Source organism: Melampsora larici-populina (genome assembly GCF_000204055.1).
Source record: "Melampsora larici-populina 98AG31 unplaced genomic scaffold MELLAscaffold_17, whole genome shotgun sequence".
NCBI classification, from domain to species: domain Eukaryota; kingdom Fungi; phylum Basidiomycota; class Pucciniomycetes; order Pucciniales; family Melampsoraceae; genus Melampsora; species Melampsora laricis-populina.
In genome coordinates, this window is record NW_006768781.1 from 71,263 (window position 1) to 99,189 (window position 27,927).

The 27,927-nt window shown below is 41.8% G+C and overlaps 6 protein-coding genes across 6 annotated transcripts; 2 read left to right on the plus strand and 4 right to left on the minus strand.

The window, feature by feature from the left end:
* Positions 1 to 1,890: 1,890 nt before the first annotated feature.
* MELLADRAFT_35781 (uncharacterized protein) lies at positions 1,891 to 2,951 on the plus strand (the record flags this gene model as incomplete). Its single annotated transcript, XM_007409656.1, has 5 exons — positions 1,891 to 2,039; positions 2,135 to 2,333; positions 2,403 to 2,520; positions 2,608 to 2,706; positions 2,815 to 2,951. The coding sequence occupies 5 exons, from the start codon at positions 1,891 to 1,893 to the stop codon at positions 2,949 to 2,951; spliced, it is 702 nt and encodes a 233-aa protein (XP_007409718.1).
* A 658-nt stretch (positions 2,952 to 3,609) lies between these two features.
* Positions 3,610 to 5,409, minus strand: MELLADRAFT_43334 (uncharacterized protein; the record flags this gene model as incomplete). Its single annotated transcript, XM_007409906.1, has 8 exons — positions 3,610 to 4,011; positions 4,080 to 4,190; positions 4,263 to 4,380; positions 4,478 to 4,652; positions 4,754 to 4,959; positions 5,032 to 5,054; positions 5,173 to 5,185; positions 5,262 to 5,409. 8 exons carry the CDS (start codon positions 5,387 to 5,389, stop codon positions 3,628 to 3,630), a joined length of 1,158 nt encoding a protein of 385 aa, XP_007409968.1.
* A 207-nt stretch (positions 5,410 to 5,616) lies between these two features.
* On the minus strand, positions 5,617 to 8,171 carry MELLADRAFT_71815 (uncharacterized protein; the record flags this gene model as incomplete). The annotated part of the gene is made up of 4 exons (XM_007409905.1): positions 5,617 to 5,689; positions 5,766 to 6,014; positions 6,098 to 7,264; positions 7,351 to 8,171. The coding sequence occupies 2 exons, from the start codon at positions 8,050 to 8,052 to the stop codon at positions 6,941 to 6,943; spliced, it is 1,026 nt and encodes a 341-aa protein (XP_007409967.1).
* Positions 8,172 to 8,994: 823 nt separating this feature from the next.
* Positions 8,995 to 10,848, minus strand: MELLADRAFT_86141 (uncharacterized protein; the record flags this gene model as incomplete). Its single annotated transcript, XM_007409904.1, has 3 exons — positions 8,995 to 10,217; positions 10,408 to 10,591; positions 10,711 to 10,848. 3 exons carry the CDS (start codon positions 10,846 to 10,848, stop codon positions 8,995 to 8,997), a joined length of 1,545 nt encoding a protein of 514 aa, XP_007409966.1.
* Positions 10,849 to 12,211: 1,363 nt separating this feature from the next.
* MELLADRAFT_52499 (uncharacterized protein) lies at positions 12,212 to 13,152 on the plus strand (the record flags this gene model as incomplete). Its single annotated transcript, XM_007409657.1, has 3 exons — positions 12,212 to 12,500; positions 12,593 to 12,730; positions 12,833 to 13,152. 3 exons carry the CDS (start codon positions 12,212 to 12,214, stop codon positions 13,150 to 13,152), a joined length of 747 nt encoding a protein of 248 aa, XP_007409719.1.
* A 12,581-nt stretch (positions 13,153 to 25,733) lies between these two features.
* Positions 25,734 to 27,420, minus strand: MELLADRAFT_71817 (uncharacterized protein; the record flags this gene model as incomplete). The annotated part of the gene is made up of 5 exons (XM_007409903.1): positions 25,734 to 26,284; positions 26,371 to 26,454; positions 26,522 to 26,896; positions 26,966 to 27,127; positions 27,355 to 27,420. 4 exons carry the CDS (start codon positions 27,098 to 27,100, stop codon positions 26,216 to 26,218), a joined length of 663 nt encoding a protein of 220 aa, XP_007409965.1.
* Positions 27,421 to 27,927: the final 507 nt, after the last annotated feature.

The window sequence follows — 27,927 nt, forward strand, 5'->3', positions numbered from 1 at the left end:
GATCAAGATTAAAGAGATCAATAAACTGATGATTTCAAAATAAGTTGAAGCTTGTAGATTAGTTAAATCAAGTTCTAATGATTGATAAGTGAAGGTTGATTGAGACTCTTGTGATTACTGGTGCATCCAAGATGGTGTGACGCACGAGACAGGAGTGTGTGAAACTTGAGAGGATATCACGGGTTTGTAAGGTCTGCAACAGGCGCATGAAAGTGATTACTGTCAGCCAACAGCCAGCACTGTCGGGCAAGTCCCAGTTGCCCTTGTTCCCAAAACAGTTTGGGTTGGTGTTGTAAAACCCAACACGGGCTAGCTTGAAAAAAGCCCAGCCAGCCATAGGTGTCCCCAGGATCAGCAGGTGTCAAGGGATACCACTGAGGATGAGCTGAGGGGCTTAGATGAAGTGAGCAGATGGGCTAGCCCTCCCTCAGGCTTCTTTGCTAAGGAATGTTGCCTGAGGGAGGCCTGACTCATCTCCTCAGTTTCTGTTGATCACATAATGAGCTGACAAGCAGAAAGAAAAGGGCAGGAAACTATCAATGCTCACATAGTTGTGAGCATCAATTTTTGCCCCTGTGATTGGGCCTACTTAGGACCCCGGAGAGCTACTATCGAGGCCCACAATGTAAAAATTTGTATTTCCTTATGTTTGCTGTGAATTGCTGTGAATTTCATAGCTTGTAAAAAGTCTTCACATTTGTATTGCTATGGAATCCAAAATTGACCAAGCCCCTCGCTTCTTGCTGGGCCTTGTTGAGGAAAGGCAAGGAAATGTATCAACTTTTTATGAATTCCAACTCCAATAAAGGGTATGTAGTGTAAGACATTTTTTGTATGCCTTGATAGCAGCTCTCCGGGATCTAATGACTTCTTGACTGGGATTAACTCCAGAACCACAAAGGTATCTTGGAGGGACGTTGTCGCTGGAGAAGCCTGTAGTAATAACAAACACTGAGGGCACAGGTTCCGGCGTAAGACTACAGCTATTCGGCTAGTCACGTTGAGAACAACAACTGAACTGTGAGCTTGAAATAGGGTGAGATCACGCGTAAGAGGAAGGTTATAAAACAGACAACAAAAAGTTGAATAAATTGATTCTTTTCGACAAGACCCTACTAACCTGAGGGCACAGGTTCCGGCGTAAGACTACAGCTATTCGGCTAGTCACGTCGAGAACATCAACTGACCTAACAACATCAAAAGAACACAACAATCAAAAAGAGAACTAGAATGACCAAAAGAGAAAGGAAGCTACCTGTGAGCTTGAAATACAATGAGGTCACGCGTAAGAGGAAGGTTATAAAACAGACAACAAAAAGTTGAATAAATCTAAGTTTTAAGAGTGGTCTGTTATTAGTGAACAATCAAAAAGTAACAATGATAATGTAAGAAGAAAATAACTTACTGATTCTTTTTGACAAGAAAAGAATCAGAAAAAGTGGGAAAAAGAAACACAGAAAAGACCAGATAACCCCCAACAGAATTTTCCAATACCCCTGGCTTTAAATTACCAAACTGCTATCCCTTTATACACCTGCACAATCCAACCACTCTGCATTAGTCTGCTTTCACCAACCAGTCTCACTACATGTACCTGATCATTCACTCCAATTACCTCCTATGGGATTGTGATCTTTGACTAACTAACCAGATAGTATTGCAACAGGGTCCTGCCTATTTGTAAACGGGCACGCACAAAGATACATGAAGGCTGCAGGGTGCTACTTTTTTTAAGGGCGTGCTCCAATCTTAAAGGGGGTGTCACTGATGACATGTGACATATGAGGTCAACAAGGGAGGACATCATTGCGCACACTGGGCTGCAGGCAGCAGGGTTGGCCAGGCTTCGATCACCACAACCTACTCTCTCAATCCCACCTTGACTTCAGCATGGACGAGATCAATCGCCTGATCACGAACCCTCGGTATCAAGAAATATTAGCAATTGTCAAAGGTGCTCGCAATGCTCTCGTCTATGGTGCCAAAATCCGCTTTCCTCATGCATTGGTGATGAGTTTGATATTCCATGGAGGCAGGCCGTCAGTGAACCTTTTTTTCCTTATCTTGCTCAGATTCCCTTATTGATATCTTATATTCTTGTTTTTCTTTTTCTTATTGGCTTGGATGAACATAGTTTGAAAGATCGTGCTCGATTTGTTTATAATGCTACCAAACAACATGCTCTTAACTTGTGTCGCTTTAACGCAATCTATAAGACTTCACTCCTTTTTCTACGACAGATTGGTGGAAAGGAACATAAGATTGATACTTTTCTGGCCGGATTACTGGGTGGTTACTTTGTTTTTGGAGAACAGAATTCGGTAAACGAGCAGGTCAGTTTTCGATCACAATTATCCCAAAATGAACAATAGATTGATAGATGTCATTCTACCTTGTTTCAGATTGTCTTGTACTGTGTCTCTCGTGTAATATCTTCTTTTCTTCCTCGAGCTCAACCTGCCAAACTTCCAACTGCATCAAAGCCAGATATAATCGTGACACAAACTACACAACCCAAAAGTAGTAGGAGCTGGGATTCACCTCCTGGTTCGATGCCTCATCCTCCTGGCTACCCCTATCCAGCTTCGATCCCGGTCGATCGCCGAGTCTTTTCCATATATGCTGCTATCACTTGGGGAGCAGTCATGTGGCTGTTTCGCTGGCGTAGGCATACTTTGCAAGGTGGTCTAGTCAATAGCATGCAATGTAGGTCCACAGAGCTCTATCTCAATTGAAGCTCAAGAACCCTGGAATACTGACTGCCTTCCGGTGCTTTGATCTCTATGATTGATTGATGATTCTCTGGTTTCAAAGATCTCTACTTAGACTCGGAAGTTTGGTCTAATCTTAAGAATTTACTTTGGCGTAGGTTCAATTTTACCTTTCAATTCTTTCTCGCACTCTTTTCCACGAAGCTTATCCAAGCTAATGTGTCTTCATCGCATAGATAATATCGCATAATCAAGGAACTAAGGTAATGAAGATGACGTAGATCACTTCTAGATGTTATCCAAGTCCTCCAGGGGTCTTGGGCGTAGTTTGTGTTATAGATAGTACAGAATTTTGAGGATGTTGTAGTGTTAGAACTGTTATTTAATCGCACCTGATTCACTGCGGCTTGCTGGTTGTTGATTATGGGATTTCAAACTCATAAATATATTGCAAAAACAAATGTAGAACACTTTCATCTATGGAGTTCCATAAATGAAACGTGAGACGAAATATCAAAGGTTCAAGATATCAATGGGTTTCAGTGGGCTCTACATTGTTCACCAAGAGGCTTCAAGGATTGGTAGGAGAGATTCACAAATTTTAAGGGAGGAAAATATGTCAAGGAAGATGTTGAGTTTGTTAAATGGCATCTGCCCCCTTCGCTTACTTTGAACTTGATCAATTTGAATAAGCTCATTCCATCAAATGTTTTCTAACTTTCAATATCACTTATTTCAATTGACTTTTAAGTTTTTTTCAATTGATTGTGTTGATAATCTTTCTTTGAAAAAGAGTGGAAACCAAGCTAATGATATCACCTATTTGTGTTGTATCATGACATCTCACTATTTCCTCTGGTACTAACCGCAAGTCAATTGATATGATCCAACAATTACAAACTCCAAAATCATAATTTCATTTCATGGTAGCTGCCACAAAATGAGCAGTTACCGTTAAACTTAAAATCAAAACACCTTTCATCCATTGATCACGCCAATTTCCGACTTGTTCAATTAACAATTCTAAACCATCGTTATTCTTACCTTTAGCATTAGTATCAGAAGTAGGTGAAGATTTAGGTGATTTAATTTTAGAAGAGGAAGGTGTTGGTGTGACCCAAATTGATTTTTGAGTTTCGATTGGTTCGGTGGGGATCGTCAAAGGAGTTGACGAACCCAGTTCTACTGAACTTACGCCACCAAAGAAATCAGTCATCAAGATATCCTTCAATGGACGTGTAAGTAGATCAGTACGAGCAGCAGGCGTAGAGTGACAAGTATCGAATGAGAAGGCATCAACCTGCGCATGAAGATCAAAAGAACAAGTCAGTATTCATGACTCTTAAGTCTCTAGTCAAAACCACTCACAAATTCTTGCATATTAGCCTTTGAAGTCTTGTTGAGGCCTTCCAAGTAACTCAAAACAAAATGACTAAACCGATCCACAACAGCCACCCCAATATCTTGATCTGCATGATGCTAAAAAACAAGAAGAAATCAGCTCAATAAAAGATTGGATGAAGTATAGAATAGAAAGATAGTAAAACTAACTGAGTAAGAATTCTCGCCTTTAGCAGATGAACCAGTTGCAAAGATATTTGGTGAATAGAATTTAGTGAGCATTGTATTGGCTTGACAAGTATCAATCATAAAAAATAACTCGTTATAACTTTATCAAAACAAAGAGAACCAAAGAAATCAAATCAGTCATTCCAATCTAATCTGATCCAATTTTAGAAAAGAAATGTAATCCGAAATTCATTTACCGTTTTTCTGCCCACATCGTTTGAAATGCATCTGCAATATCAAATGCACTAATTTCTTCTGAATCTTGAAATTTCAAAAACTCTTCACCACCATGACCCGTCATATAAACAAAGATATTAGATCTTTCATCACTCATTAATCTTTTTGAACGTGGAGTTCCATCAACTACTCTGCCTTTGAAATCAAAAACGAAACAGAGAAACAGAATCAGGAGAGAAATTAGTAAAAAGATTCAACTAAATTCGAAAGATCAGAAATTCAAAATATGATCTAACCTGTTAAAAGTCTTATAAAGTTTTCAACTGAAACTTCATCACCTCTATAATCTACTTCGATTCCATCACCATAAAGATCTAATCGTCTATCAGCATTACTATAAACTGTAGCCGGAAACATGTTTCTTGGATTACAAGCCATATCATCTGCCAACATTAGAATGATATTCGAATCAGGAATTCCAAGCCTTTTAACAGATCGATACCTATAATCGTCATCAAAAAAAGGGTAAGTTAAGAAACTCAATAATAAACTGATGATGTCGAGTTCTACTTACATTCCTAATGTATTAGCTACATGCTATTAACAATCAGAAGAATTTCGAAGAAGTCTGAATGAATAATCTGTCAAAACAGTCTTCCTATATAGCTAGAATCTTGGTTGAGCCGAAATGGATAATGTTTTTTTTGGGACCCACTCTATAATTGAACCTGTTGATCAATCAAAAGATAATTGGTAATCAGTACAATCTAATTTATCATAAGTTGATTATTGAAGATGACCCACCAAAACCTCGAAGTGCAAACTAGGACCGCCCAATTGTTTGATTGTTGAGATGCATTGCTTTGATTGATTGAAAGTGTTAAGATTGAGAATAAAATGAAAAGTTGAAGGTGTTGATAGAGTTGGATCATCTTGTTGCTTGATGATCGTTGATTGAGTTTCAGTTTCAGAACATTTAGCATTTAGTCACACTACACAGACATATCACAGACTCAGCCTACTCTTTATAAGACTATTCAGTCAGTCTACACCTGGCTTTAAGCATACTATAGCATAGCTTTCACACAGCTGAAATCTACCGCTATTGATTGATTGGTGAAGATTCAACACATTCCTCAAGTTTCAACTCCAAATCAGTAAGTTGAATTACAAATCAAATTAAATCAAATCAAACTTATCATGTTTTCAGGTCCCATCAGAGGAGGAACACGGTAAGGCACTTTCTCTATCATCATCAAAAAAAAAGAAACCATTCCAATCTAATCAAATGATTTTTGTACATTAAAGTGGAGGACAAGGAGATTTTAAATGGACAGATGTAGCAGATGATAAAGATCGAGAAAATTATTTGGGTCATTCAATTTTAGCACCGGTAGGTAGATGGCAAAAAAATAGAGATATCACTTGGTATAATAATGATAAACAAAATCAAGGAATCAAATCAGAAGAAGATCAAATTGAAGAAAAAAGAAAAAGAAAAGAAGAAGAAATTAAAGCGATTAAATTGGCTGAAGAAGATGCATTAAGTTTAGCATTGTTGAGTTTTTTTTGATTTTTATTTATTTATCTTTCGATTCTAATGGGAAAAAACTAATGGATTACATTTTTTTTGTCTCCAGAGGTTTTAAACCCACACCAAGGGCGCAGATAGCTAGTTCTTCAAATACAACCGAATTAGGAGATCGAAAAAAAGAAACAAATGAAGAAGAAAAACGTCAAGAAAAGGAAAAAAGAGCCAAAGAGAAAGCCGAAAAGTTAGCAAGAAAATTAGCAAGAGCAGAAAAACGTGCCATCAAACATGAAAGACATTCTACTTCTAAATCTCATTTACGTCATTCTAGATCACCGATTAGACGTCGAGAAGATTATGATCATGAACCAATTAGGGATTCAAGAATTGGATCTCGTAGACGAGAACGATCGAGGAGTTTCGAAAGAGAACGTGATTCTTCAAATCGATATGATAAAGGAAAGAGACGAGAGGAGTATCGATCAAGATCAAGATCAAAGAGTCCATCAATCTCTACATCTCGTCATCAATATCATCATCGCAGTCCTAGTCCAGATTCGTTTCATCGTCCTCGTCGACATCGATCACGATCAATTGAAGATGATCGCAACTTGACCAACTCAAGAGATAGGACTAGAAGATAAATCTTTGCTCATCTTCTTTTCATTCTTCAAATCTCCTTTTTCATTCTAGATCTCAACATAGATCTTAATACCTGTAAATATTGGATTGATAATATTTGTTGTTTAAACAGAAGTCTTACAAATTGATAACAGCTATACATTACATGATTTGAAATAATCTGATAGCTATTCTTTTCTTTTACTCTTTGCAATCCTACTTGAAGCTTATAGGTATAAAATGTGATCAAAAAAGCAAAACATTCAAGTCACGGAAAAAAGAACAATTTTTAAATCACATGGAATAACACAAAATCTTATGATTTAGAAATTTAATTAAGTGGTTTTTTAACACCAAAGAAATAATTTACTAATTCACCTAAAACAAATTCTCTTGGAAACAAATTCCAATGACCCGTTAATGGTTCATAAAATGAACCACGAGTTTCTAATTCAGATCTTTCAAATGATTTAGCCCAACCTAATCTGTTCCTAAAGAAATCTGTTAATTCTTCTGGTTTAACAAACTTTTCATATGTATGAGTTCCAGGTGGAACTAAACCAATGAAAGGTAAGTTGGATTCTGCTAAATAAATCGTTAAAAGTCTGGCTAATGGTGTACGTGAAATGGTTGATAGAATTAAATGACCTCCTGGCTATTAAAATCGAATGCAAACAAATAGTCATTATCAGTCACGGAAAAGATAAAGGACGATTTTCTTGTATGGAAGAATACACTAACCTTGGTAAGTTTTGCAAGACCGGTTAGGAAAGCGTGAGGATCTTCAACATGTTCGATAACTTCCATAGCACAAACAACATCATAAAGCTCTTGTTGATCATCTTCTTTTAAAAGGTCTTCCACTGAACAATGTCGATATCTAAGTCTATTTTCTTGATTTGGTAAATCTTCAAGTTGAGCTTCATGTTGAAAATTAAGTTTAGAATCATTTGAAGCATGAGAACTAGCCACTTTTATAGAAGCAGCAGCCGCATCAATTCCAAGTACATCACCACCTAATCTACTTAAAACTTCTGAAAAAATACCACCACCACAACCTACATCTAAAACTTTTTGACCAGATAGAAATCGATTGGGATTTAATGGTGATTCTAATTTAAGTGAAGATTGAGGTGTCACATCATATAAGATTCTTTCACGTATGAATTGAGTACGAATCGGATTCATTCGATGTAATAAACCAAACCCTCCACTTTCATCCCACCAAGTTGATGCTAATGAATTGAAATGTTTGATTTCTTCCGGTGAAACTGTTGCATTTGATGCGGTAGTATTGTTGAATGAAGAGGAAGTATTGGATTGAGAACTTTCTTGGTTTAGAAGTGGATTGGTTGTGGAATGTAATTGACGAGCAGTTGATCGGATCGGATTACTTGCAACTGAAGTAGGACGAAAGATGATAGATCGAAGTGTTGGCCACATGATTGATCAAGATATTGAATTTGTTCGATGATGATGATAAGTTGATAGTTATCGAATATGAAAAGTTGATGATGAAGTGAATGAGATTGAGAAGTGGTTTGGGTAGAAATGGGAAAGAGAGATCGAAGTTTTGTGTTCAACAGACAAGTCCGCTCTTTACCACTTAAACTGTTTAAAACCCCATGGTTTACAACTCCTCTCACAACATCTTCTCACTTCATTTGATAACGAACTTTGATCTGATTAACTCAGCATTGTACCCCTTGAAGTGACATTAACTAAGATAGGCTCAAATGAAACTATATATGACATGCCTTCATCAAGTTCTTTCTCTTGTGAGACTTGATTGATTGCATGGATGACGAGACGTGGCTACTGAGATGTCAAACTACAAATTGGGTTTGAGGGGTTCACTGACTGATTTCAAAGTTCTCCATCATCAACTCAAAGAATGTGATGTTGATATCACTCTCGACCCCTTTATGATGAGTTCAACAGGGGTCAACCAACTCTAGAGATGTCAAGCTCCTCCAAGAGGTCTCGTATTACCAGGGTGAAACTTTCAAAATGATTCAAATTTGCTCAAAACCGGATCTTTGCCGTGGCCATAAGATCAAGGGGCATGTCGATAACTAAACTTGATAAAACGATACCCACTTATGATGATGGTGTTAGACAGCGCAATAAAGGTCAAATGTATATCGTCACATTTTTAATCATGTATGTATGAAAACCATGAAAATGTGGTGTTGAACAATGGCAAATACCAAAATTACATAAAAGAGAGGTCAGGTATATAAGGGAGGGATTATGAAAGCAGCCTGCATCCCTATATTTTACCTCTCGTTACCAATGATGATTAAAGTGATGATTGGACGTTCCTTCAAGTCAAAAAAGGTTTTACAACTCCTGAAGTCTGAGAATAAAACACCAGCTATCCCCTTACAATAATCTTCCGATAGATGATCCAAACAATCTTCCAAAAGATGATCCACGTCCCTTATTTCCAGATGAACGACTCTTTCGACGTCGAGATTGAGTGAGCCGTTTGATTTTCTTGCCCGTTTCTTCATCAATCATCTCAACATATTCATCCACAAGTTCTTCATCTTCTCCTAATTCTTCTTCATTTGTTTGTCCATCAGCTTGTACAATCCACGTTCTCAGTCCATCTTCAGGAGGTGTTCTTTGTCGCTCCTTGTCTTCCGATACCTCATCGTTCAAATTACCGCCACCTGCACCTAACCGACTACGTGGGAACAGGTCTTCTTTAGAGAACTGTTCCCTTTCAGGTTCATGTCGCTTTGACCTTCGCTGATGTGAGTCTTCATCGTCGCTGCCAGGTCTGCCATCATCGTGATCATTGATCCCATCCTGATCATTACTGGTCGAAGCTTGACACATGAAACGATCTAGCTCATCGTCAAGATCAGCCGCAGTGGCGGCTCCTCGGTGACGCGATCGACCATCACGGCGATCGGATGGTAGACGAGCAATGGGACGATTTCGAGACCAAGTTTCGTCATCCGGGCCAGGTCTTCTACTTGAAGGATTATCAACTCGTCGACGTTTAGAGGACTGATGGAAAGAAGATGAGGCCTTCTGAGTTGATACGCCGTCCCGACCAGCACGATCTCCATGGAGGACGTAAAAAAGACTATGATCTCGAGCTCGAACCCGTTTGACATCGAGGCTGGTGGCGAAACGGATGAAAGGTACTAACTGTTCCGGACGAGTAGGTTGTAAGAGAGGGTTGGGTTTGTTGGTTTCAAATAAACTGGAGGCGAGTGGTTTCGAAGGCCTGAGAGCAAAAACAAAATCGGCAGCGGCCGCAAGGACATCTTGTGTAGGACGGCTTGGTACGCAGGATAAGAAATCGATGGCCTCTGCCAATCCGTTTTCTCCTTCGACCTCATCCGGTTTTAGAAGTAAAGTAGTAAAAGCCTCAATAGCCGCTGATTTGTCTTTGAAGGCCAACACACAACTAAAATCGTCAATCCATTCCAAATGTTCAAAGTTGAGTTCTCGGGTCTTGACCATTTGAATGATATGACTGATGATTTGTTCGGTTTTGAGTAATCCTACCGATCGATTATAAAGAAAGATGGCGTTGGGTCTAAGTTCACGTTCGAGACCAGGAGTGTATTCAGGTGAAGGTGGAAGTACTATTTTGTTTGCAAGTGCAAGAATAGATTGGATAATAAGGTGAAGTTTTCAAAAATCAACACACAGGAACTAAGCCAAGGCGTGTAAAGGTAAAGAATCAAGATTATAGATAATTTCGAAAAGAGGTAGTGTCGAGCATCCTTTCTCTATCTTTTTTTGGTAATTGATATATTTGTGTTGATGGCTCACAAAGGCTGTTCAAAGTTTCTTCATCAAACACATTCTCGGTTTCAAGTTTTGAACCAAATTCGACTCCATTCGGTTCCAGTCCGTTTGATGTATCATCTCCTTCCTGACCTTCGTCGTCATATGACAAAGGTGGGTGTGGTAATTCGTCTTGTCTCGGTTCTTTCTCGCTTCGCCTCTGCGCCATCTAATCAACCAAAATGTCATGTTATAATAAAAAAATAAGACAGGAAAAAGAACAAAGTTAGTCAAGTTTCTTCCCAAGTAAAAATGAGATTGAATCAAGTCAAGAAAAAGTGAAAGTACCTCGAGATCAAATTGAAGATCATAACTGGGCTTATAAAGTAATCGTGAGGCAGAACTGGCTTGTGGATTGACTTCAGAGCGATGAGGAGGCATATCCCTAAAGGATAGTATTGAGTCTGGTGGTTTGTCGCTGAACATTATGAAGTGTAAAACAAAGTTGATGATTTAAATGTTATGGTACTGCAGAATCTGGATTGGGCAACCGAAGTTGAAACAAAACGAGGGCTTTGTTTAAGCTGCCTTGTATCATGTATGTCACTAATCAAGTGAAAAGACGTGACAGGCGTCACAGGCGCAAGCAGTGACATTGCAATGCAGATCTCTCTGATTTGTATGTCTCCTTGCTGAGCATCACCATCATCTGCTTTCTGGCTGAACATGAAAATTTCAGGTGCCTTATCATGACCAGCAAAGACAGACATGAATAATTTTTTGAGGACCAGGAAGGAGTTTGGCTCCGACAGAGTTTACCACTTGTATTCACATCATTATCATACTATTTTTATTCTTCAAGCACTACCCTTCACCACAATGTTTAACTTTGTTTGAGCATTCATTATGTAGTCAACCACTCATCATGTACATTTATCAAGATATTAGTAGTTTTTTACAGTATTGTCTATCAGGTTCTACTGAGTTTTCTGATGGTGGATGAGGATCGGATTCTTGATGGATCTCGTCAAGTTGCACTACCAATGATCAGCTTCATACATTGAATCTTTAGTATAATATCACTGGTCAAATTACAGAGGATTCTGGTCATTTGAATCAAACCTTTCAATTTCATTGCAAGTTACTTTTATCTCAGGTTCATGTTTTGGGGCGCACATGACATGACAATTCACTAAAGCAGCGCTGTCTTTGCCTTGTGTGAACTCCAATAAGTCACAGTATCGCGAAAACTCGAGGTAAAATGACCTACACCCAGCCCTGGAAGCGTTGAGGATGTCCTATAGGTTCAAAGCTAGCCCAGGGCCAATGAGTAAAATAGCGTTTTGATGTCCACATTTTGTAGTGACATGCCTGTAGGTGTCAGCAATGAGAGGATATTCGATCATGGGTTTAGACAGGTTCCTGAGCTCGATGTGGTTTGATGCAATTTGTAGACTTCAACCAAACAACCGCCAAAGATCACCCCCAAGCCTCTCAACCTCAACGGTCTTGCACTCTTAAAACATCGTCGCGACTCGCTCACGATACTTTTCTAAAGGCCTCTTCTGTACTCCGATCAGGATATCCGAGGATTAACATGGGATCCGAACGAGGTAGATCGGCATCTCCTAAGCCGTTATGGAACGAGAAAGATGTGGAAATGCGTACATCCAAGTCTCCGATCGCCCAATCAAAACCTGTCAGAAGTCCAGACAAGTTGGCCATATTCCATCTTACCATAAATTGAAGTTTATCAGCTAATTAATCATTCATCTTTCATTAAAGGTCTCGCTCCCGCTCCCGCTCTTACTCCCGCTCTGGAAGCCGTTCACGATCCCATTCAAGGTCGATGAGCCTCTCACGATCTGGATCCCGTTCTCGCTCACGATCTCGCTCACGTTCTCCTGCTCGGCGTAAGCGGGCTCGATCTGGTTCCATCTCTCGATCGCGGTCCCGATCACGGTCTTACTCTTCGTACTCCTCTCGAAGCGCCTCGCGCAGTCCCGTTCGCGAGTCAAATGAGGCGAGGATCATCGAAATATCAAAATTGACAAAGAATGTTACAACCAGCCACCTTCGAGAAATTTTCGGTGTCTATGGCGAGATTAAAGAGATAGACCTACCCATCGTAAGAAGACGTGAGTTGCCTTGACCTCCCTTTCTAGTTCGCCTACCTCGGCTTGTTTGAGTACTCATTCTAGCTTGAATTGGCTTCTTTTGAATCTTGTAGTTGGCTCTCATCGGGGTACTGCCGTCATGACTTTTGAGAGTAGTAAGGCTGCCCAGAAAGCGATATCACATATGGATCATGGTCAATTGGACGGTTCCTTATTGACGGTTCGAGTTTACCGACCGCCTTCACCACCACGTGGACCAGCAGCCCTACGTGACCCTCCTCGCAATGGGAACAGATATCGTAACGGCGCAGATAATGGAGGCCGGTTCGCTCAGGGGCGTCCTGTGCATCCAGGCCGTCGAAATAGCCCACCTCGTCGTCCATTTGCATCTGGCTCTGGCGCCCGTAGCCGCAGTCCTCCCCGTCGTGATTTTGGTGGAAGTAGTAGAGCGCCAGTAGGCAGAGTCAACCGATCGCGTAGTCCACCATACAGACGAAGACGTTCGCCGAGCCGAAGTTTGAGCAGAAGTCCTCGTCGAAGTGGTGCTAGAAGGCCAAGTCCTCAATATGGTGGCAAAAAAAGCAGTCGTCGCAACCGCTCCTACTCAAAAAGTACTCATTCTAGTTACTCGCGATCCAGTCGTTCGAGGTCTCGTAGCCCACGTGGCAAGTGATTTATTCTGTTCTACTTTGCGTGACACATACCAGATCTCTGAAAAATAGAGGTTCGATTACGTGACTGTGAAACTGCTGTTATAAAGGCTTTTCATAGGCATTTGTATGCCTGATATCATGCTTTCTAAAAAAAGCGTGATCAAATGATAATTTTTGAAGCAAATGTTGTGAATCATGATTTAATTAATATTTCAAGCACAAATCAGAAGACGTCCATTATTCGGGCATTTTATTATCACTTAAAACAAGCTTTGTGTACTGTTTCTTACATTTGTGGATATCAAAATGCTGGATGTTCAAAGAATGATTTCGATCACTAAGAATTAAATTTGAATTCAAGCGTTGTGCTGTGGTGTTGAATTGCGGATCATGTTACCTGAGACCAACGACCAAGGCATGATCTCCCTTTGGGTTTCTCCACTTGACCTTCCAACTTACTGGTTCATTGAAGCTGATGGTATATTTGTTTCTCGTATCATTGGTGAGCAGGTAAGACAATATAGACAATCCTAGCTCTGATACCCACCGTCTTCTCCTGATATGACAGCTTTCTGGATGGCTGTTCAGACGTCCATCACCTGTGTGCCAAGGAGGTCGATCATTTGCAAAAACTTATTCAAAGATGAGTCAATGTGGTGGTTTCTTAATCACCCTGCAATTAGTGAGAGTGTGGTGCAACATCCAATAGCTCATGGATCAACTACCACATGACTGGCCAGCATCTCTGGAATAATGGATGATGAGTAACCAATGGGCATATGCATGTCACAAGGGCTGACCTTTGAGACACTCTATTGCAAGAGCACCAAACCTGTCCATACAAGCCAAGGATCACATGCCATTTTGTGGGCATGCTCTTATATAAACAGGTACATGTGGGCATGGAAAACTATGTGGTCCAAAAGCAAGAACAAACTCACACAGCATTCCAGAGTAAGGAAAGATCCCAACCTAAGAGATCCCCCTTTGGCCTAGCAAGTTACTACAAAATTGGATCATAGTGACTTTAGTCAAAGAACATCACCAATTCAGAAGATACCAACAGAAGAAAACTACAAGACAATAAACAAATAAGACCTTTATGTTTTTTGCTTTCTGTTTTCTCTTACATATTCATTGAAACATTCTATTTTGTTTAAAAAGAGATTTCAAAAAATAATGAGAAGAGTTTTCAAATCAATTTCGAATCATATCAAGACCAATGCTCGATTGTATTGAGGTCAATTCCAATTTGTATCAAGGGCTATGTTGTTCAGATATGAAAGATTCAAAAATAAAAAGATGAATCTGATCATTTGGAATTATAAAAACATGTTAGTGTTTTGAAGTAGTTGTTTGACTAGAAAATGGGGAAATGAGGCTTCAAAACATATCAAGATTGATATCAGATTGTATCGAGATTAATTTCAATTTGTATGGAGAGCTTTATGGTTCAGATATAGATATCATGTCATGTTAATCTTTTGAAGAAGGTGTTCAATTAGAAAACACAGAAATCAGGAAGTACCTACTTCATCATGTTAATATGCTCAATTGTTTTTGATCAATTCTTCTTCTTTTGAACCTACCCACATTTAATTACTTAATCCCTATTCCTTGTAACCGGAGGAATAACCATGTCAGGACGTCACACTCCGTAAGTCTAGACCTTATGAGTTCTATTTGAGTATTACCACCCTGACAGGAGTTCACATGTAAGGTTCTTTAGGGTTTGTTGAGTGGCAATTGAAGCGTCTCTAGGCCAAGGTTGTCACTCTGCTTGATTTGGCTTTGTTTGGGTTAGCAAGAGCCTGAGCAATCAAAGATAAGGCTGTCCACAGTACTAAGCACTTGTTCAAGGTTGACCCCACTAGCTTCCAGACTTGAACCCACCAGGTTTTTGATGCCATCCAAATCCAAAGATTGATGGCTAGGATTTGTGTACAGGAAGATTGATTCTGCATCAAAGATGTCTGTGGATTCTGAAACTGCGCCAGGTGCTGCTGTGGTGCGTCTTTAAAATGCCGGACCAGCTGGTAATAATTTGGACAGGTCTTTTCCAGTTGTGCTGATTACCACAGGTCAGTTGTCTATCTACATAACTTGATACTTAGGGTTCAAGGGCTTACTTTCAAATGATGCCTGAAAGCTGCTCTTGCCATACTTCACTACCAGTGGAATAGCCATTTTGTTCCTACTTAGCCAAAGCATCTTTCATATCTTTCTCTTTTGATCCTTGACCATTTATGTTCTGCATGGCTCTTGCATTTCAAAAGGATGTTTCTACTTCTTGGATCTAAATATATAGAGATACCAACTAAAGTAATTCATTGATCACAATTTATGTTTATGAAAACATACCTGTGCCTCCACCAATGTACCAAGAATGTTGGGGAATCCTCTCTCAGCAAGGTACCGAGAGACTTCCTGGCCAACAATTGTGGTTGTGTTTGTTTTACATTCACCCTGCCAGTGACCAACTATCAATCTTGAAACCATCAACATTGCGTGTGGTCAACCAATCAGCTAAGACGCCCAGTGAGTTCCTTCCATCTTGGTTTTGAGTTGCCCACCACTGAGTTTGAGAGTGGACCGGATAGGTTTTTGAGTCTCCATTTTTCTTATCCACTGCCAGTAAATATACCTTGAATCCTTGGATCTACATTCCCTTGGACTGTGTCCAGTGTCCAAGGAATTGATCCAAGGCTTTCTTTGGCCCCAGAGATTGCCTTGGATTGATTACTTGGACACCACATCCAAGGATACCTCAGATTTTCCATTTCAAGGCATCTTTGTTGGAAGTGCTTGCATTGTTGTTGGGACTTCTTCACCAGCTGGGAGTAGTCTCTCTTTGTGTTGGAGTAAGATTAATCAATTCTGCTTGACTGAGTATCTGGGAACCAGGTGGATGGTAAGCTGATGACAACATGGGGCCCCAAAGATGATTCATTGTGGTGAGACAAAGGCGTAAGGGTTGAGTGATGATTGAAGGAGATTGGGATGTGGTTGGGGGTCCAGAGGCAAGATGGTTGGAGGACCACTGCCAGCATTAAATAGGTTCCCTGGTAGGAACATGACCTAGGCTGGGAATATTGTTGAGAGAAGAATGGAGCATCAAATCATCTTACACTGAACATCTGAGCCATAAATCATACACTACATATGTGCAAACATCTGAGTAAATCCTTAGCTGTCAGCTACATACAGGTCTGCTCAGTTATCTGCTCATCTAGATAAGCAAATCATGTGTAATACATGCTGTAACTTTGTTCAGATTGAGACACACATTTCAAAAATTGACTACATATATCACAATGGCTACATACTCAAGAAATATTCATGGAACTGTGTAACAGTAGTAGAATGGGAATATGATCCCTAGGACCCATATTCCCATTTGGGAACCTCTTTAATGCTGGCAGTGGACAGTAGTTTGGTGATTTACAAGACATACAACTTATATAGTTGCATGTATAAAATCAAAACAAGTGAAGCAGGCTCAATTAAAAGTATATAAAGCAGTCTGGTTGTATCATTACAAAAATCTGGTCATGTGGTCACCGTGAACATGTGCGTGTGCTTCGGAAGTTATGGAGTCCAGAATTTTTCCAGAAGCTCAAGAAGCTTCACTTATGGATGACACTTCCAGGCACTTCTGGAAGCCATTTCTTGAATCTTGGATACCATCAATGCCCTGGTGGTCAGCCATTCCATAGTGTGTATCAAAATGTGGGATCATCCACAGCGAACTTTTCAAATGTTGAATTTGAAGGTGAAATTGTCAAATTTTTGAACCTGACCTTCAAATTTGAAGGTTGGATCCAATGAAAAGCCAAAAAATCAAGGGACAACATTTTGTGGACCAATGCCACGTCACCTCTATCCAGCTCTAGTTCCCCTTTGAAAACTTTTGATTTGTTTGATCTCATTGGAAACCACTTTGTAAAAGACCTCATTGTATGGTACGGTGGCTCTAAAGTGCCACTTGAGTCATGTCGTCAAAAATGACAAAAATGACCTTCCTGCCCTGAAATAAGCCCCGGTGAACAGGTGCCAACCCTGGACAATAGCTGTGTTCAAACCAAACCCGGTAGACTCAAAAACCCAGTACACCCAGTTGCATTTTTGGTGGTAACTTTGTGTATCTAGTGACAGCTCTTGACAGCTTCCCGCCAAAAAGTCAACCGGGTTTACCGGGTTTTCGTGCAACTGGGTTTGGTTCGAACACGGCTAATGGCCAGACCTGTGGCAATGCTCAATCTCATCAAGGACCCAGTCAATCTTATCAGCCCGTTATTTTATTGATGTTCAAAACTTTAGGATTGAGAGAAGACTAAAAGAAAATAAGTAACTTTTCAAGGATCTGAACATCTTGTTCAAATAGGTTGGACATTGAAAAAGGAATCTAGTGCTTGTTTGATTTCTAGCCGGACATCCAGTAAAGTTTCTCAATCCATGAATAAGATATGCTATGTCTATGAGCTGAAGGAGATGAAGTACCAACGCCACCGCGCTCCGCTCCGCTGCGCTCTAAATGAATTTTTTAACAGCGGAGCGATCCGGCGCTATTGAATAGTGGCAGATCGCTCCGCTTTATTTTCAGAGTCGCTATACGTTTTTAAAGCGGTGCGGCCAATTGCTCCGCTCCGCTTCGCTATGCACAAGTTTTGGCTCTGGTAGCGCTCCAAAGCACGATCAGGGTTTTTTTTGGCCAGTGCAATTACATTATCATTGTTGGCAGAGTGGGGATGTTGAATGAAAGACTAATAAAAAATAAACAAAAGCCCAAGTCTCTTTAAGAGAATCAATCAATGATCAAGAACAATAAAAATCAAAAAAAGAGTAGAAAGAAATAAAACGCGCACAAATCTCTTCAAGAGATGATTGATCAATGATCACAGGCAATAATAGAAGTCTAGAGAGAAGAAAAGAGAACGCACACAAGTTTCATAAAGAGAGAACTGTAGGGAACAGGAGATAGAAATAAAAATTGAAATAAAAAAACTACTTTTTCTTTTTAGCCTTGGTGCTGGAAGCTTCATAAGCTTGGACAAAAGCTATAGCCTCAGCAAATTTTCCTGACAGAGGAATCTTGGCCTTCAACCACTCGCGGACGCCAACAAGCTTTTGAATCATCTTGGCCGTTAAAGATGCACGGCCAGGAACCGCAATATCCGCCGCAGATGAAAACGTTCGTTCACATGGCGCAGATGTACCCGATAAGCCTAGATAATCACGAGCCATCGAGGCAAGGACAGGGAAGTCTTTCTCGTGCTCCTGCAAGTAGCAAGCAAAAGAATCAGATAAGTCACTTGAAGGAGACAGATAAGAGATAATGGCACTTACACTCCACCAATCCAGCTCGCTTTGACCAGCAAGCAACAAATGTGCACCTTCTATATAATCCACATGTTCGTCTCGGCGTTTATCCGCTGGCGACTGAGATGTCACTTGGGTTGTGAAGACGTCGAAATCATCAAAGTTGGAGACTGGCAAGACAGAAGAGGGGGCAGGTGGAGTTGCAATCTTTTCTGAGCTTGAATCTTCCGGCCAATTTCGAAGAGCTTCTTCGAATGCATGTAAGAACAGATCTTTGGCTCTAGGAGCCTCTTCAGGGTAATTGAGATCAAAAAACTTGAGACGAAAACGCGGATTAAGAATGGTAGATAAGACAACTGCATCAGAGGCAACTGCCTCTGATTGATAACCTTCCAGTTTGGTTCGAATCACATTGAACATGCGCTTGAGGTCTTCTTCGTGACAGGTCGCCTCGAGCCGATCGACCTCGAGAATGATGCGTGAGTACTTGGCTAGAAGGACACAGCCCGTTGGTGTGTTGCCTTCCATCCGTTTGGTAGCATACAGAAACACCTGTGGAGGTATAGAACAAAGTGAACAAATTGTTGAAGAAACAAAATTTTGATAAGACAAACACTGACCTGGAGTATTTTGACTAAGCACTCGATCGATTCCCATTCATCATCTGTTATATGGATTCCTTGATAGTAGCGAGTTTTCCGATCGCTGAGAAGGATCACATCCACAACCTGCAGACCGTGAGGCAATTGGATCAGCAAAAGATAAAAAAAGAGTGCTGTGAAATTATTAAAACTTACGTCTCTTGCATCGCTCAACCGTTTGAGGTAGTCAGCGTCAACGTTCCACCGCACTCCCCAGCCGGAAATAGGAGAGGGTCCTTTGTAATCTAATTGCGCGGCCTTTGCCATGAACTCTTGACGCCTAGCAGAGCTCCTGGTGCATAGAGAGTTGAACTTCTTGGCCTGGGAATGAAAAGATTAATTAGATTGATATCGATGTAGAGTGTAGGATAAAAGAACCCTTACTTTTCGAACAGCCCGAGCCACTGTAGAGTTTGGAACGGGGACATCGTCATCAGAACCGTGGTCAGAAGTGTTGACGAGATGGCAATCAGTCAAATCTTCATCGAGTTCCTGATCATCTTGTTCGTCTTCAGAAGAATCGAACTGGACATCTTCATCACCCTCATTAAGCATCATAGTAGGCATGGTTAAGGTAACTCCAGGTGGTGTCGTAGGTTTGATGTGTCCTGCGCTCATTCCTAAAGCTTTCAGGCCGGCTTTAACAACTAACCCAATTTTGTGAGTGTAGCACTTAACCTGATTGACATCGTAATCCCAAGTCACTGGGTCGTCAGCTTCAGCAAACATAGCTGATAGTTCGGCAGCCATGGTGCCATTTGCACTTCCAGAGTCGGTTGTCTGAGCCAACATGTAAGAGTAGAAATATCAAATTAGTTTTAAAGAAACAAATCATGAAAATTCATGAAATAGTACGTATCTTTTTATGAAGTCCGTTGGCAATCAGGAATCGCCCAACCGGTTGAGCGAGGAGTCGGCCAGCATGGTGCCAGGTGACCAGCTTGAGAGTGAGATGACGGCACCGAAAGTTCCAATTGTCATCGATGTAGGTCGCCGAGACGCCGATGAAAGCCTTACGTCGACCCTTGGTGGTCCATACATCATATATTAGATTAAACTTACCCCTGTTCGACTGTAAGATAAGGACGAGATATGATCAATATAATGAAAAGATTAGAAAAGACAATAAAGAATTGAAACTAAATGACTTACACGAAGTTGTTCAATGACGGTGGTAGATAGCTCCGTATAGATTGCCTTGGCAGTCTCGGACGCCCAGGTAGTTCCTCGCACATTGGCTGCACGGTTTGTTAACTTGAAAGCAGCTCTGAGGGCCGGGTCATTGAAGCGAGCAAAAGCGAGTGCGTGGCGGAGGAGCCATATAACTAAGACGGTATTGAAGAGGTCGACACTAAAAGTAGATTGAGACAGAAAAGAATCCAGAGTGGATTGTGGATTGGTTGAAGCAACACGGACGATCTCGTCTTGCTGTTGTTTCCAGGTTCGAGGTAAGTCGAGACCATCTTGCCTCGCAAGGTGTCGCATTCGGCACACAGGACGATCTTGTGCACCGTCTTGATGTGAATAAAGATTGTAGTAGCTGCGCCTACCGCGTACATAGTATTCTCGACAATACTTACACCTATACTTACAAGGATCATCACCGTTCTAAGCAGGTCATAGGAAAATACAAGATATTAGTTAAGACCTTTAAAGTTTTTGTTTGATGATCAAACAAAATGGTACTTACCTCTCCCTTCACATGAATAGGGGGATCGTAGTAAAGCAAAAGTTTACAAACCCGACCTTGCTCACGCTTGACACCAGGTGAGTGGACTACTTCTATATCAGAGTCTTGGTTCAGATCGAGTCCGGAGGGTACTTCGTAGTCCTTTGAAAGAGAAGGAATGAATAACAAAGACAGAAAAGATACAAAAAGTTAGAAAAAGGATGAACGGCCTGTGAAATCAAACAAACAAAGAACAACTACATACCTCTTGTACTGTAGCCTTGTTTTTCTTCTTCACTGGTGCTGAAGAAGATTGAGACAAGTTTGAACAATTACGAGAAATGGTGCTTTTTCTTTTTCCGGTTTTAGCGTTTTGATTAGGTCCTTTAGGAACCCTTTTTTTCAGATGCAGAGGGGTGATTTCCATGGGAGCAGGATCTAATCCGTCAGTCGTGTCGCTTCCTGATTCGTCAGGTTCGTCACTTGGTAATTGAAGAGCACGTCGGGAGTCCGGTGACTGCACGACATAGCCAGGACAAGGGCGAACCGGGCTACGAACTCGAAGGGATCGAGCTGAGGTCGTGGCAGGTAAAGGTAAAGAGAGAGTATTAGACTGGAGCTGTAAAGTGCTTTGGGTGTAACTTCTAGTATCGGCGGCAGGTGGACACATGATTGAATGATGAAAGTGGAAAGGTTCAAGGATGAATGAGTAAACAAATGATCTACGAATCCGATCTAGATAATCAATTAGAGAAATCGAGTAAGGTTCTAAGAAGATCAGATGAAAGTGGAGAGGTTAAAGGATGAATGAGTAAACAATTCTAATAAGAATCCAATCTAGAGAATCGATAAGATAAATCGAGTAAGGGAAACTGAGGATAACTCACCTTGAAGTCGATCATATAGTGCCAAAGGCTCCACTTGGGATGGAAACAACAGCATGGCTTCAAGCTCGTGCTCAAGCCTGGCCGTGCTCAAGACTGGATCTGGGAGGCTGAGGTGGGCTAATGGTGTTTGTGATGTGATTGATTTGTTGGGGTGGAATTGTGAGGTGGTTGTTGTGTTCCGGGGGGTTGTCCAATTGGTATAATACAAATGTGAGGTCTGTATAAGGTATTCGTAGGCGCCCTTGGGGCACTCATATCGCTTTGACATGTATGGCGCTCTGAGGCGCTATGGCGCATCATAGCACAGCGATTTAGCACTATATAGTGCGCATCAAAAAGCACTATGTGAGATACCCTAACCCAGATAGCTATAGCTAAGCGCAACCCCCGCTATAAGGCTAAAAGGAAAGCGTGAGCGGGGCGGCCGCTCCGCTACCGCTCCGCTGCCGCACTCTTGGGCGGAGCGGCGGTGGCGTTGGAAGTACCTTCAAGGAAGACAAGAAGTTGTTAAGAGAAAGATAAGGGAAATAGAAGGATCCCTACAATACACCCATCAAAGAAAATCAATTGATTCAATTAACTATATACACCGTATTCTTATAAAGTTTGTTTTTATCAATCCCATTATTGTCTTGATCTTAGAGTTCATCATACTTGAACAAGTCCAACTATTGTTCTCTTTAAGTTCTCCGCTGAAGTCAATGATAAAAAGCTGGTGAGAAGGCAAAGGAGAATCTGATGATTTGGCCGAGAGGGTCGGCCAGGGTCGGCACCTGGTCAGCAGATCTTTTGGGGGTCTGGAAGGTCAAATTTGTCAAACTTGACACAGTGACTCAAGTGGCACTTTAGAGCCACCATAGTATGGTCATAAAAACATCAATCATTATTATAGATCAAGATTGTGTCAATGGCGGTACACAAATTTGAAGACCCGACCTAAAAACCCATGACAACCCTAAGCTTAACTAAGCCCTCTCCGCGGCTGCGTCCGCGACCTCAAAGGGGGGCTTACCACAGACTCAGGTTTTTTGGCGGAGGACTTCCAAGAATTAAGTACTGTTAAGTACTTTCTTCAACTTTCCCTCAACAGACGTGGCCGCGCGAGAGGGGCTTAGTTAGGCTTATGACAACCCAATTGTTTCTTGGGTTTTGTCCACAGGTTTTCAAGTTGGGTGTTCATGTTTGTCTACTGCCAATGTGCCATTAGTTGAACTTCACAAAGACCTTGTACAGCACATCAATCACACTGAGCAAACCAAGTGTGTTCTGGAAGTGATGATTTTGATGCTTCAGTCGTTCCAAACGAGTTTGAGGTCTGCTTGTACAGTCAGTGACAAAAGTTTACGTACCTGTAGCAAAACTCACCAATGTGGCAACTCTCAACAAGCTTATCTAGCTCTCAATCTCACTGTTCATGTACCTGGAAGTACATGGTCTAGATTACCACTAAGCAGAGTACATATGAATGGATTTCAGGATTCACAAATGTGATGTAGACTCTAAAATACAATGACTTTTACCAGCAAGTGTGTCCGCCCTTTGCTTTGAGCACAGCCTTGATTTGGTCAGGCATGGACTCGACTAAAGCTTGAAACTTGCTCTGAGGGATTGCTTTCCACTTGGTATACAGTGCTTCACACATTTCTTGAACTGTTCTGGGTTGGTGCTTTTCAGAGACATTTTTTTTCATGATGTTCCAGATGTTCTCAATTAGGTTAAGATCTGGACTATTTGCAGGCCAATCTAACTTTTGAATTGAATGATCATCCCTCCATTGTTTCGCCACTTTGCTTGTGTGTACCGGGGCTCCATCCTCCGTCAAGATGAGGTCTGGTGGACAGTTAGGTGAGGTGATGAGTGGTTCAATAATCCGGCGATACACCAAATTGATAAAGTTGGCTCCAGTTTGACGTCCCACCGGCATTACTATCATTGGTAAGCGAAGCTCAGCTGTGAATGCCCCCCAGATCATTACCAAAGTCCTTCCACTCTTGAAACTTGGGGCTAAACAGTCTTGGTTGTATTTTTCACCCGGTTTGCGCCACACCTGAGCCTTCTTTGCAGACTTTCCAATCTCAAATGAGGATTTGTCGGTCCAGATGACCTTCTTCCAATTGTTGTAAGTCCAATCCTTGTGTTTTCTAGCAAACTCAAGACGCTTCAGAACATGTTTGCTCTTGAGATAAGGCTTGACTACGGCAACTCAAGAGTGAAAGCCAAGTTTTCGAGTCTCTGATTGAACTGTTGAAATACTGGCTTTTATGGGTAGCTTGCTAGCGATACAGGCAGCCGAAGCATGTCGGTTCTATTGGATCACCCGCTTCAAGGTTTGCTGATCACGTTCTGAGAAAGTTTTTGGTTGTCCGAGCTTTTTTGAGATTGTTGATTGGTGTCTTTTGCGGTCGTTATAGATCACTGTGTAGATAGTTGACTTGGGATGGCCAAGTTTCTTGGCAATTTGAGTGCCAGGAATCCCAAATTCGTGCATATAAATGATAGATTTCTTTCGAGTGGGAGAAAGGGTGCAAGTCTTCATTTTAAGAGACAATCTGGATGAGGTATGGAGGGGAGCATTCAAGGATTGTTGGAAATGGGTGAAAGTGGGCGAAAAGGTCTCCGGGCGAAAAGGTAGACAGCCTGTACAAAACCTATACTTGCTGTAAGAGTAGTTCAATACAAATTGCCACTCAACTCACGGAGACTCACGTTGACCAGGATATTCGAGCTTCTTCAGACGTGCTTTCAGGCAGAGCAAGCAAAAAATCTTGGTCTATCTGATGGCCCAGGAGAATCAGTGAGCAGAGAAAGAGAGCAACATGTGAGGAACTTGCTGGACAGCTATGATGTTCAGGCGTTCAATTATAAGCTCATAAGCTATGGCCAAATAAGCGTATGACAAACCAACAAGCGTTCTTGTTTTTTCATTTTTTCATTAGATTGTTCTTTCCTTTTTTTCATCATCAGCTACGATGTCAATGAAATGAGATCATGATTCTTGATACATTCCTGTAGGCTCTTGTTACTTTGGGTCTCCTAGTCTAATAGGATTAGATTAATCATCTTTGTGATGCTGGGTCACTATTCAGCACCATTCGATAAGGGAGTCCTCAATCGCTTGACACCTTGCTATTGCTCTTTCAACACCTTTTTGATCTGACAATACGAGGTTTTGTCCACCAACATCTCCGTCTGAGTATTTTCACACTTCCCTTCTTCGGAGTGTTGTTTGCAATTTGCAAATATTAGAAACAATTATGTTGTACTCTCAACTTCACCAGCAAGAAGAGTAAGAGAGAGTAAGAGCTTGTAGAACAAGCTTCACTGGCACCTCGCTGTACCGGTACGGTGTGTATAAATCAAAGCCACCTTCCACATCACAGGCTCGGTGGGGCTCGGTATGTAGACGTACAACCGATGGTGGCGCCTAGGTCATTTTTTGCCCGGAGACGCTTTTGCCCAATTCCAGCGATACTCCAATTCTCTGGTATGGAGGAGTGATTCAAGATACAAAGTACCCATAGACTGGGCTACACTAATACATATGTAGTCGAGGTACGTAAACTTTTTGTCACCCACTGTACAGTAAATCAAAGTCCAAAAATGAACAGTCCGCTGTGGACAGCAAGAATTGAAGGCAAAAACGATCTTTGCAATCAAGTATTCAAAAGTCTTTTCAAATTTATGAAAAGTCCACTGTGGATGCTCTAAGCGCATAATCAAGCAGGGGGGCAGAGACATAAACAGCAATAATTGCAAACAGATTGAACATGGTTCAGACATTCAAATATATATGCTGTCCCAAGTAGCCTTGCTACATATTTGATGCCATCACCGGTGGATACAACGGTGACGAACACAAAGGACAGCCAGATGGTACAGATTCTACCCCGTCCATCGGCCTCAATTTTCCCCGCGTTTCCCCTTGTTTTCCCCTGGAGTTTGTCCGGAGACATGGGAAACAAGATTTAAACGGGGTAATGGAATTGATAAATGAGAAGAGAAAATTATTGAAGGCTGGGCAACATGGAAGATAAGAAATACGGAAGTCCTTGCTAGATGATTTGTCGGCAGACTGCTTTTGGGCTAGCGTGGTAAAAGCGAGGGTTAAAATTGCATTGGGAGACAGGGACCGAGGAAAGGTACAGGGAAAGTGTGATAAAGAGTGGAAGCGAGGCAATGTGACTATGCTGTGAAGCCGACACTGGTGGATAGCGACAGAGACGAGCAAAATCATAGTCAGACGGTATAGATCGAACCCGAAGGTTCAACCAATACGCCCGAGTTGATTTCTCCCGCGTTTCCCCTTGTTTTCCCATGGAGTTGTCCGAAGACATGGGAAGCAAGATTTAAACGGGATTGGATTGGGATGGAATGGTAAAGGAAAGAACGTGGTATGATATGGAGGTGAATGTAGGCAAGATCGAGGACCCGGAGGGGTGGGTGAAAACAGTGGGTGTTCGGAACACCGTCATTTGCATATTATGGAAGCCGGCGATGGATATTGCATGGGGGTAGCATAGACCGGACACGTAGAATACAGGCGGCGGAAGAAAGTGACGATACATTCTCATTCTTGGCAGAGAGAAGGGGCACCCCGTGACAAGTTGGTAAGAACGTCACCGGCGGCTTTGTGGAACTGTGAAGGGAAAAAGGAAAAGAGGTGATAGGATAGCAAGAGAGTCAGTGAAGGCTTATACCGAAAGGAAGGGGGGCCAAACGAACCTGAACATAGGCACCATCATTTCTGATTCGGCCTTCATCACGGAGCCTGACAAATTCATCACGGGCCAAGTCGGTGAAACCCCACTGAAGTGAAAGGAAAATGGGTTAGTCAATGAAAGGAGTGAAGTGGGTCATGGCACAGCAGACAAACCTTCTTGGACACGATGATCTTTTGCTGTCCAGGGAACTTGTATTGAGCTCTCCTCAAAGCCTCCATGACAACAGCCTTGTTGCTGTCTTTGCATCGGACACTGAGCAAGATTTGACCAATGTTGACACGGGCGACGGTTCCGTAAGGTTTACCCCAAGCACCACGCATACCGGTCTGAAGTCGATCTGCACCAGCACAGGACAACATCTTGTTGATTCGGACAACGTGGAAGGGGTGGGCCCGAACACGAAGATGGAATGAATCCTTTCCGGAGGTCTTGGTGACGTATTTGTTGCAAGTAATACGAGCAGCTTCGAGGGCCTCGGAGGAAAGTTGCTCCTTCTCGTTGGAGACTAAGTGAGCACAGAATGGGAACTGAAGGAACACCAGCGAAACAGGTCAGTGAAGAGCAAATAAACACCAATGGCTGTGTGAAGGACTAACGTCGTCGACATTTGCTTTTTTCCTTCCAAGATCGAAGATACGAATTTTGGGGTCGGGGACACCACGGTTGTATCGTGATTTAGGGAAAGGCTTGTTCTTGCAGTAACGGTAGCACTTTGCTGGACGACGACCCATTTTGAGGTTGAAAGATGAGGGTTTGGTCTGTGGAGAGGGGAGAAAAACAGTCAATGAACCATTTCTTTTATCTTCATTTATATGCTGGTCTGCGTGTGTTGTGCTGAGTCATGGATTATTGAGATTAGTAAGCGATGAGATGAGCTGCGCAGAGGTCGATGGTACAATCAGACGAAAATCAAGTTTCGGGTGATCCATAGCTCAAGGGTGGTGAATTGAAAATTGAGACCCAGACTGAGTGATGGTTTGCTTACCTTGAGGATATCGGAGTTGGTGCCCAGGCGCGAAGAGACTGTCAAGAGGGAAAGAATTGAGCCAGACGGGAATGGAAGATGGTGAGAGTCGGCCTTAACCTAAGTGAGTGCTTTTCCCATTAGGTTACCAGGTCGATGGTGTATCGGTCGCGACCGCTAGGAGCCCCGGGTACACCTCCCCGAGCCGGACTCCTTTCCCGTGAACCCCCCAATGATTCATTCAGACTCCGAGCAGCGGGTCGGTTCCTTCCAGAAACACCCCCGATATTTGTGGTTGAAATGCACAACGTACCACCAAGCTTCCAATAAGACAATCCATATATCTACAAGTCTGTTTGATTGCTGGCCTTCACCATCCACTATCAAGCCAAAATTGGTCAGATTATGGGTTATCAAGAACACTGAAATCTCGTGCAGATGGTATCATGTACCACAGATCAGGGCACGTATGGCTCTCTGTGTGTATCACAAGCTCTTAAAGGCTCCATGCAATTCACAAGATCTATTCTCACAATTCTAAAGTAAAAGTTGTGGACGTATGTGAAGTTTTATAAAAAGAAATTCTACTAAACT